The following is a 10,833-nucleotide window of genomic DNA, read 5'->3' as shown; positions in this document are numbered from 1 at the left end:
GTTATTGAGAGCATCAGGAAGAGATGGATCCATAGGGTATTCAGTGGCTCAGCTGTTATAGACCGTGATGGCCTTGATGCCCGCCCATATGCTCCAGGGGTGGTTGGTAAAAAAAAAAAAAAAACCTGTATCTTTGCAGCAACCTTGGCTCTTTTAACACCCGCAGTCAATTCCCTTCTGTTGCTGCATCACCAGACCTGAATGCAGAATCCCAGGCTCTCAAAAGAGCTCTAACCTCAACATTCATCCAAGGTTTCTGGTTCGGATGGGTAGTTATTATTCTTGTAGAGGTAACCCCATCCACACACTTATCCACACACAAATCCATGAAATATTTTAGCGATTTTCAAGAGTATGAAGCTCATTGGTTCCCATGCTTGAGCTTCCATTTACCTTATTTGAATGCTATACGTAAGTTGTTCGTTGATCTTGTGACTGTGTTTCCTCACTGGAAAACCTAAATGTGCTTCATGTTGTAACAAGTTAACGGTTTATGAATTTCTGGTTACAAACTAAAGGTATGGTTTACAAATCAGAGAGCACAGAGTGGGAACTTTTGGGTGCAGTTTAATAATCCATGGGCACGATCTGTTAAAACAAGCAAACAATTTAAGAATCTGGGAGATTTTACAGTTTATAAACTGAGGGGACGAATTGCAACACCATGGCCATAGATTTCTCCTACAGGTGACTTCAAAGGATCAGTAAAACATATTTTGTTTTGGCTTCATCCCGAAGTAGAATTGTTTCTCGTTGTGTCTCATTACTTACCCTACACATGATAACAGACCTCGCCCAGATGCCCACACATTCTGATAAGTATTGTGATTAAGAATTCAAACACAACAAATTGAAACTGGAGTGTCTTTGACTAACAATATAAAGCTATAAAGAGATAAGAAGTAAAAAATTAACAAGTTTAGTCTAAGTAGGTCTTAAAGAAAACATCAGGTTATAAAAATCAGATCCAGTGTTCTCATGTTGCTTTTAATACTAATCTAAAAACAAATATCTTACATAGGAGTAAAGACATATTTTAAGTCTATAAATCTTAATTAAATTACAAAATACAACAGTACAAATCAGATATAAAAAAACCCCTCAAATTTTGTTTACAAAGATCTAAAAACAAACAAACACATCTTTACATAGTTCTATATAATGTGCAAAATTACGGTCAAGAGTCTTTATTTTTTACGTGGGCATGCTTTACGCCATATTACTATTTTTTTTTAATACTGAAGATTTATACAAACTCGGAATTTCATGTAAGCTCTGGTACGTCAGGTACAAAGAACCACCACAACAGTAGCATCAATAGTTAGGTAGAAACTTCTGCACCATGGTGTCATTTTATAGTCGGTGTACCTGATGCATTGTTCTGAAAGACCTCGCTAATTGCTTGGCAAGAGCAATATTCTTTCCTGTGCTGATAAATGACTTCCTGTTAAAACAGGAAATTGTGGTGGGACATTAGTTTCACATGTTCTTTAAACATTTTGCAAAAGCACATAGTGTTAAATTAGTATATTGATTACATATTTAGCTGTCATCAACAACAGTCGCACCTGAATCTAATTTGGTATTCTTAGCACTGCCATCAAAACAAACCATTTCAGAATAGAGTCCGTAGACATGAAAAGCTTCAAGTAGAATTAAGTAGAGTCATCTACATTTTAAAACGAGGTGAACACATCATTATAATTAAAAATAGCAGCTTTTACTCATATTGTATCCAGTGCTGTATTACTACAGTGACGAAAGGTTTAGATCCACTTCAAATGTTGACTACTGTAGTTCTGAAATCTTGCATTACTCATGTTGCTTCACCCTGTGATTATCAGAACAGGTTACATTATAAACAATGCTTTACATAAAAAGGGTCCGATAAGCATTATAAATGCGTTGCAGTTATTTTGGTCTCATCCTCTATAGTGAGGTTTGGATTGTCATACATCTCCAAACTTCTATCCTTGGTTTTAATGTCATCCGTCTCTTCATCCTTCTCTTTTTCTTTGCAACACTTGCAGCAACAGCAGCAGCGAGTCCTGCAGAAAGTCATGCAGGCGATGACCACTCTGTCCCAGGGCTTGAGGGAGTGCAACGGTTTGGGCAAGAAGTCCCAGCTGCGGAGGAATGAGGGCAGGAAACGAGGGCAGCGATTCTGCATGATGTTCACTATGACCACAGCGATCGCAAAGACCACAACAGGCACGCCGACCCCCACCAAGACCTGCCACCCCGCAATGGAGAGGCCTAGGACTGACAGCGGGAAAAGGAGGAAGCACAGGACGAGATACACCGCCGCGAACCAGCGGTACTTGGCCGTGTGGTTGCCCAGAGCTTTGGCCATTCGGATAGGGATGCGCGTCAAGGGGATGGGATACCACAGTAGGATACCACAGATGTTGAAAAAGAAGTGACAGAGAGAAATCTGGAAGAAAATACAAATGATAGTAATTTAATCGGTGTTCAGAGTAATACAAATCAAAACAGCAACTTAAACTAGAACTATTTAATAGAGGTGAAACGGTGCATGTATTTGTAACGAACATTATAGTATAGTATGTGCTGTAGTGACGGTAGGATTCGGGTTAGTGTTGGGATTAGGCTTATGGTGACAACAGCACCTCGTAAGGTCATGAAATTCTGTCAAAAACTGGTACGGACATGCATGTGAAAATAGACGGAGCAGATTAGAATAGGAACACAATAATTGTAACCTTAAGGTTCCTATTCTAATCTGCTCCTGCACATGGAGCCAGAAAATCTCGTCCATAATTTTCGCAGGTTAAAAAAATAAATACGACCTCAAGTTGTGTCAATCACGTTTACACACTGCCTCCGAAACTTTTGTCCGTCTTAAAATTCAGATCGGATTTGATTTTCTGTGCAGGCATTTTAGGAGGTGTTTTGACAACTCAGTGCCACTGAATGACAAATACGAAAAAACGCATACGAACATTCGGATTCAGTGTGCAAGGACCTTTCCTCTAAATCATTCTGCTATCAAAATTTGCATCCAAAAGTTTAAGAACTTCAAATCTCTTCTACAATTCACAAAGTTTTTTGTTGTCGATTGAAGCATTATTGACAGTATTTCATTTAAAGATAGACATAGTTTGCTCAGTTAACTGTTTATTATGCTTTGTTTTTTTCCCACTGCTCTACCGACAATATACCAAACCGAAAAGTCAATACCGAGGTACGTACCGAACTGTCATTTTTGTGTACTGTTACACCACTCTTATTCTCCCAGCAGGGCAGTAACAAACCTGTAGTGAGTTAGCCAGTGTCTCTCCAGGACTGGCTAAAGCAGCTAGAATTGCAGTGGTTGTTGTGCCAATGTTGGAGCCCAGCGTGAGTGGATACGCCCTCTCGATGCTAATGACTCCAATACCTGAATAGGAAGAAAAAGGCGCCAAGGCTTAAGTAAATAACATTTACCCACTTTGCATGTAAAGTGTCACAATATACAGCAGTGGTGGGAAGTATGATTGGTTCATCAACAATCAAATACGTCACAGACCAAGTCATCTTAAATGTAATCAACTTAATGATTACCAAGGCTGCACTTGATCAAAAATACAGTAAAAACATTAATATTGTGAAAGTATTACAATATATAATAAGTTTTTTATATGTGAATATATTTTAAAATGCATTTCATTCCTGTGATCAAAGCTGAATTTTCAGCATCATTACTCCAGTCTTCAGTGTCACATGATCCTTCAGAAATCATTCTAATATGAGGATTTGATGCTCAACAAACATTTATAATTATAAATGTTGAAAACTGTGATGCTTAATATTTCTCTGAAAACCATGATATATTTCTTGATGAATAGAAAGATAAAAACAACAGCATTTATCTCAAATCTAAATCTTTTGTGGCTTTATGTCTTTACTGTCATTTTTGATCAATTTGATGTGCCCTCGCTGAATTAAAGTTCATTTCTATCAAATCAATCAGTCATTAAATTGCCTTTACCAAGGATACATGCAGTCTCTGAAATGCTAGGTCAAATCTCTAAGTGGGCTTATTTTCTTGGGTCAAATGCAATTGTGACTCAACCTGCACCATTTTGACCACCAGCCCGATCAATATGACTAACACCAGCATGAAGACCTGCAGATGTACTAGTATGGCAGTTAAAGGGTTTCTCTACTGACCGACTAGTGGAGTGATGGCTGAGGTGAAGACCGAGCTGCTCTGAACAATGAAGGTCATTCCCGCTCCAACAAGGATGGCAAGATATCCCGTGAGCCAGGCGAAGGGGTAGGGGAAATCTGGCAACAGTTAAAGCCGTATTAGAAAAGTCATGAACAATATGGTTAGTATGAAAAAAATAAAACAGTATCAACTACTAAACTTGAAACTAAAAGGATGAAGTTTGTGAATTTGTTACAAATCTTACCACCTTTGGACCACAAATTGTTGGCACTTAACCATACAAATATTGTATAAAATGAATGTCGGTTTAATAATTATATATTTTAACACAAAATCAGATTTCTTCCTTTGTATTTTTGTGATTTTCACATAAGGGACATGTTTTACCGCTCTTTACCATTTATTTCAATGATTTTATGTATTGTGGCGCTGACACTGTTTATTCTCTGTTGATTCACCTGCTGTTGGGGGGAGGTGTCCGGGAGGGATATAGTTAAGAGGGAGGGGCTTAAGGACGGAGAGGGAGAGAAAGACTGGGAGCAGTACAGAGGAAAGTCAGTCTGACGTTACATCTCTTTTGGGCGTTCATGTCGTTTTTGGGGACAGTTAGGACACCTCCTGATACCCGTGTTAGGCTGTACACGTCCAGGAAATAAACCTTCCAAGCCGTTTGGTGCTTGTAAACCGGAACTTCGTCTCCTGTCTGTTTCTCTGGGAAAGTGCACGACGTTACAGTATAATAGAGTTTTAATTGGTTTACATGTTTCCTTAGCCATTTTTATTCCTTTTATTTTATTTAACGCCGATTTAAATGCAGTTGTCATCGGCTGCTTTAAATGCTTGAGCTTTTTAAAGTCTGGATTCTGATTGGCTGTCAATGGTTTTATCAATCATGAGCTAAAAAGAAAAGTGATTCCAGTGATGTCGTTCCTCTGTGTAATGACTTATGGTGGTGGTGTGGACTTCACTATTCTCTTAGAATTAGTACAATTACTAAAAGTTCATAGAATTAGAACAATTACTAAACATTCATAGCAAGCAAGTCCTTTGTGTAAAAGGGCCTTAACACAGCAAACCTTCATAAAAGTCATTTTGTTCATTGGCATTATAAATGGATACCTCTTAGGGGCCAAATGGGTAGGATTGATAAGAGAGGATCATATAATGACATAGGCAGAATTCAGAATAGCATACTATTCTTACTCTTTATCCCATGTAGCAGAAATATGCTTTTCCAAACTCAGTCAATGACTCTTAACTCATCCGCTAAAATAGTAAAGTTAAAAAGGCTAGATTAATTAGTTGGGTTCATCAATTGTTAGTTGTTGGGCTGTGACGGTTGCATTGATTAAACTGTAAGTACAGTAGGTGGATGTACCCGAGTGTCCTCTGATAGCAACAGCACCTGCACACCTGTGGCACTCAGACACACTCAGGCTCATATAATGTTCCTGTTCAGCTCATCAGGCAGCAGGACGGATCACCTGTGCTGACTATCATATGACAGGATACATGCTCACACACTTATAGTAAGCACTACACCTACAGGAATGTGCTGAGATGAAATTCTGGGAACAATTACCACATGTATGTTTTTATTGCAGGGTCAAATATTTGCTACATGTGTCTTTGCTTTCCACCTCCAGTGGAAAAGTCACAAGAGCGCGTATCACAGGTTAATATTAGCAATTAGCAGCAGAGCTTATCAGCAGAAGATTAATCTCTGATGTTGACTCACCTGTGTTGAGCACCTTTTTGATGACGACCGCCACCTGACCCTTCAACATGGAGTTCAGCAGCTTGACGATCAGAATGAGGCAGGTACAGAGAGCCAGCAATGACAGAGCCAACAAAATCAAGCCCACGGCCAGGTCAGGTAGATCAGCGAACACAAACATGTGAGTACCTAAAGAGAGAGATGAGGATAACTCTGTCAGATACGGAAATATAAAGCAACATTCATGAAACAGCATGGGAAATCATGTTGGTTTGCATAAGTTTTTGAGGATTTGGGGGCATTTATCGGCTAGAAAACCAGCAAACCACCCTATGTTGGGTTAGTTGGTTTGTCATGCAACATTGAGTAACTAAAAGATCTTTTTAGATTATTTTAGTCAAAATGGCTGAATTTTTCTTTTTTAATTTACAAATATGATCACTGGTAATACGATTCAATTACTTATCACTTTTGACCGATAGGTGGCACGATTACCAAATTGATGTTGTGTGATCCCTGTGAGGACACAATGACACATACAAAGTTCGGTGTCAATATGCCAAAGCGTTGCAGAGTTACAGCCTCAGAATCAGCTTGGCACCAGGCCATCAAATTTGTTGAAGTGTTATTCAAGAACGGTTTGGTCAATCGAAAAGCTTTTAATAACTTTTTGTCAGAATGGTCTGAAGATGATCTGTGCCGATTTAAAATAAAATTCTAAATGGCAGACAGCAAGTTCGAGCGAATATGGCATAATTGGTGTCATTGTTCTCAGTATGACAGTGACAATCTATCAAGATCAGTTTCATTAAAATGGGCAAAATTAATCAAAAGGTATTCAAATTTTTAAACATTTCATTTCCAATTGACCAGAAACGTTAAGTACCTTCATGGCACACTCCTGATGACACAGACCAAGTTTTGTAACAATGCGCTAATACATTCTTAAAATGCAGCATTTTATGACAAATTGGCAGATATGGGATTATTGGGTATCATTCGATTCAGGAAGCTGCACTGAATTAAAAGAGACCAGTTTTATGATTTGACCAAACAGTTCAGATGTTAGAAGCAAAAGTAGCCATTTTCATATCTCTTGACCAGTAGGTGGCGCAGTGCCGAAACCCTGAATGTAGCCTCAGGTCATGCTTGTGATGACGTACCAAGACTTGTCACAATATGCTAAATGATTGCGGAGATATAGTCTAGATGTTGTAGACAGCTATTGGATATAGCATCCAATTTGCAGTTCTCTGTTTGCAGTTCTTACTTGAGAGTGGTTAGGTTTATCAAAACGCTTTTTTTTTGTTGCAAATTGGAAGAACTGTAAAGGACAAGTTCAAAAAGGCAGGTTTTTCAAAAAATTCTAAATGGCTGAAAAATGGTCAAGGTGAATGCAACTGAATAGTCGTGAGCCAAGAAACCAGAGCGGAAGTTTCATGTCCTTACAGTTCAAAAGTTATAAGCATAAAAGTTACTGCAACTTTGAACAGTTGGAGGAGCTAGAGGGATTGAGTTAGACACTCTAACTGGTTAATGTTCAGATTGTCCTCTATCGGTGTGCTAAATTTATCATTTTCCCGCAAGAGGTTCTATGGACTGCCATAAATATCGGTGCTTGGCCCCTAATGATACTGCAAAATCTTAAAAGATACGGAGGGCTATTTTAAGATAAGTTCAAATTATGCTAATGAGATTGTTACTACTCGTAGTTGGTTTCTTTATTTGCAATCATTTTTAAAATCAGCCAAGGGGCCGCAAGGGTGTCTGTTACAAAGGTTCAGAGAAGAATAGTGTAAAAATGTATTAAAACCAACCAAAGAAATATACCATATATAGCTGCCTTGGTGTTTTAAGAAGGTGGTTCCTTGCAAGGGCATTAACAAATTTGGGGGTCATAGAAATCAGTTTGAAAACTCCTGATATAGTTTACTGAAAATGTTTTAAAAATTCTCAGTCCGAGAAGTGCTGGACTGAGGTGCTCCTTAAAGAGCCAAGCATACTCTTTCACAGATGAAGTACTCAATGATTAAATCCTCGAGTCCACTCAACCAAGTCAAGGCTGGAATTTCAACATGGTTTCTAACTGCTAGCATTGATTTAAATCACCCAAATTTATACCCAGAGGAACAGTCCTTTGTTCAGGTACGCTGGCCTCGGCTGTCATGAAGAATAGCCCCATTGAAAAGGTAGAGTAGATGGATAGGATAGGGGGAAAGGTGAAGATAAGATCTCCCTCAGCTTTTAAGAGAAGCCATTGTGTTCATGACTGTTAGAGTGAATCAATGGCTTCAAGCTAAAATAAGTGAACTGTGCAAGGAAGAGAACGGGAAATGGACTGATTTTAGGCTTTAGCTGTTGATCCAGGAAGGTCCTGTGCTGGTTGCTACAAGATCCACATCAAACAGAGCAGAGACACTCACATTTTTTTAAGTTGAGCGTTTCTGTTTGGTTCTCTTGAGTCCAGACCTTGTTGCCCTCAGTCCAGCATAGAGCCTCAGGGGTGCAGTTTGCATATCCAGGGACTGTTATATTCACAAGGTTCTGAAACGGACGAAGAGTACATCCTCAGACTGAAACCTCACATACGAGAGAGAGAATATAAAGCTTTTGTCCTGGCTGGCTATCCAACAAATACATAACAGAACATATTACGGTGTGGAAATATATGCCAATATATATTCTAATATATGCCAAGTAGTTGGCATTCTTATACTTAATACTAAAATGTGTCAATGAAAAGAGTTCAAAAACTAAAAATGGTCTATTTTACACAATATGTGAGGGGTGTGTATATTTATGCATATAGAGTGGTGCAGGTACTGTATGATGCCACTTTGTAGGTCAATCGGCAGTTCGCATCACACTGGTTCACTCAACAAAACCCCAATATGATTTTTCCATAGGCTTTTGGATTATTGCAAAAAAACAAGCTCTGTAGTCAACAAACGTTTGACACACGTTTTGTCCATCAAGATAATTATCAATGAACACAACTTTTATGAATTTTGAAGCTATGCAGCTTCAAATGCAGTCATCTGAAGTAAAAAGCTAAAGGTAGGCTATAAACAAACTACACCACGGTCCCACGAATTGAACGTCACCACTTACTAAGCTTCCCACAACTCTTTCACCACTCTATGAAATGATGATGTAAATCAAAGACCAAAAACTGATGCACCTCTTGATGTAAATATCATCACAATATTTATTTCAAATGCCATACCTGCACCACTCTATTATCCAGAGCTGCCAACTTTTGAGTTTTGCTTGGACTGAGATTTGTTGATGGGAAGGGGGGGGGGGGGGGGGGGGGGGGGGGTGTAGGCTACTGTATCACGTGCCGTTTGAATTGACGCGCTACAGCGATCTGTCACATTTAAAAGCGCCAAAACGTTATTTATTGTGTGAATCTCGTAAAAATATTTACAGACTCTGACAGCTGAGAATTTGTTCCATATCAAAAGTAACCTTCTCTGTCTTGTCTGTCGGTGTCAGTGTCCTCTTTGTCCGCGGTTTTTCTCTGCGTGAGAAAATGGATGTGTGGCGTGAGAGCGTGTGGAAAGGGTTGATTGCGTGAGTCTCACAGTGAATGCGTGACAGTTGGCAGCTCTGTTATTATCACATTGTTAGCTTAGCAACATGCTAACACTATTACACTGCATACTGTCTGAGTAGGTACTACATTTACAAATTGTATTTGCGACCGTTAAAAAAGTATGCTCTATATAGTATGAATATGGATAGTATAAATGAAATTCAGATGTACTACATCCCCCAGGATGTTACTGTCACGTGATCTATGGCGTCTGGTGCGTCGCTTCACTTCCATTCTTAAATCCTCTCCCGTGGCCTCATGGGAGAGTAAAGTGTCCACCAGATACACACTTCAGAATCTCACCGGAAGTAGTTGGTCATCAAACAGGCCTACTGTTTTTCTAAGACTTTGAATTTGGACATACTTCTTTTGGCTAACTGTTTTTTTGCCTACTTTTATAGTAGGGAAGTATTTTATTTTGGATGCAGCTTTAGTCACCCTGTGTTCTTTTTGAATGACGTTCAAAAAGGCAGCAAGGCAGTGTGATAAGTTTAGAAACAGAGCAAGAGCTAAGGTATCTGTTATCTCCTAACAAAATGTATCATGAATTTAGATAAAAGTCTTGCATATCTGTATTTGTATATAAAAAAATAGACCCAATGTTTCACTTTTGAATTCCAATCAGTATGATAAATCCTATTTCCTCATGTTTTAGCAGCCTAATCTGGTGAATGACGATAAATAGTAGGAGCGCTGGACTCAACCCATTTTCAGTTCTCTCACCGTGACTTTTTGCGTTTTACACCAGATCTTGATCAAACTTTTGTTCCGGGCCGCAGGGTCTCCAGTGGCAATGTCACGGATCACAGAGGTGTCCAGCTGGAAGAACAAGGGGAAAAAAGGTTCTCAATAAAGATACTTGAGGTAGCATATGGTAGAGAGCAAAGCAAGTTCATAGAGATCATTAGATATTCAATTGTCTAAATACACTTTTGGGGTAAAAAAATGAGGCGGCAGATTTTGAACCATCCAATGTATTTCAACAGAACTATTGGTGTGTCCTCTTGGGAAGTTCGTATTTACAAGTTGGCAAGTTGTAATTATGAGGTCAGGTGCGTTCATGTCACTTTGGTGGAGTAAAGACCCTGTTATACAGTCAGTAATGAAATCTTTTTCGTTCTTCGCTAAGGGGTAAAAAGATGTTCGAAATACGCGAGCAGAGATATACTGCTAGCGAACATTGATGCCGTCCACACTGCTGAGAGCGACGGTTAGATGAATATGTAAATATGTGCTACGTGCTTTCCTCTAAATAATAAAAATGACAGCCGATAAGAAAGCATATGATCATAGCGACGTGGATACGTTTGCACAAGCCCTGCAATTCGGCACTATCCTGTCAAG

The 10,833-nt window shown here is 39.0% G+C and overlaps 1 protein-coding gene across 3 annotated transcripts in view; it reads right to left on the bottom strand.

Moving 5' to 3' along the window:
- Positions 1-966: 966 nt before the first annotated feature.
- slc34a2b (solute carrier family 34 member 2b) overlaps positions 967-10,833 on the bottom strand; it is a 32,588-nt gene continuing 22,721 nt past the window's right edge. For all 3 annotated transcript variants that reach the window (XM_077204611.1, XM_077204613.1, XM_077204612.1), the window contains 6 exons: positions 10,213-10,308; positions 8,315-8,435; positions 5,913-6,080; positions 4,174-4,290; positions 3,276-3,400; positions 967-2,434 (listed from right to left, as the gene is read on the bottom strand). In XM_077204611.1, coding sequence (XP_077060726.1) covers positions 1,895-2,434; positions 3,276-3,400; positions 4,174-4,290; positions 5,913-6,080; positions 8,315-8,435; positions 10,213-10,308 — 1,167 coding nt within the window. In that variant the 3' untranslated portion in view covers positions 967-1,894. The remainder of the gene's footprint in view (positions 2,435-3,275; positions 3,401-4,173; positions 4,291-5,912; positions 6,081-8,314; positions 8,436-10,212; positions 10,309-10,833) is intronic.

This window comes from Siphateles boraxobius, unplaced genomic scaffold (assembly GCF_051911475.1).
Source record: "Siphateles boraxobius isolate OS27281-9 unplaced genomic scaffold, OSU_SipBor_1 50, whole genome shotgun sequence".
Taxonomy (NCBI): Eukaryota; Metazoa; Chordata; class Actinopteri; order Cypriniformes; family Leuciscidae; genus Siphateles; species Siphateles boraxobius.
This window is presented reverse-complemented; position numbering and strand designations above follow the sequence as displayed.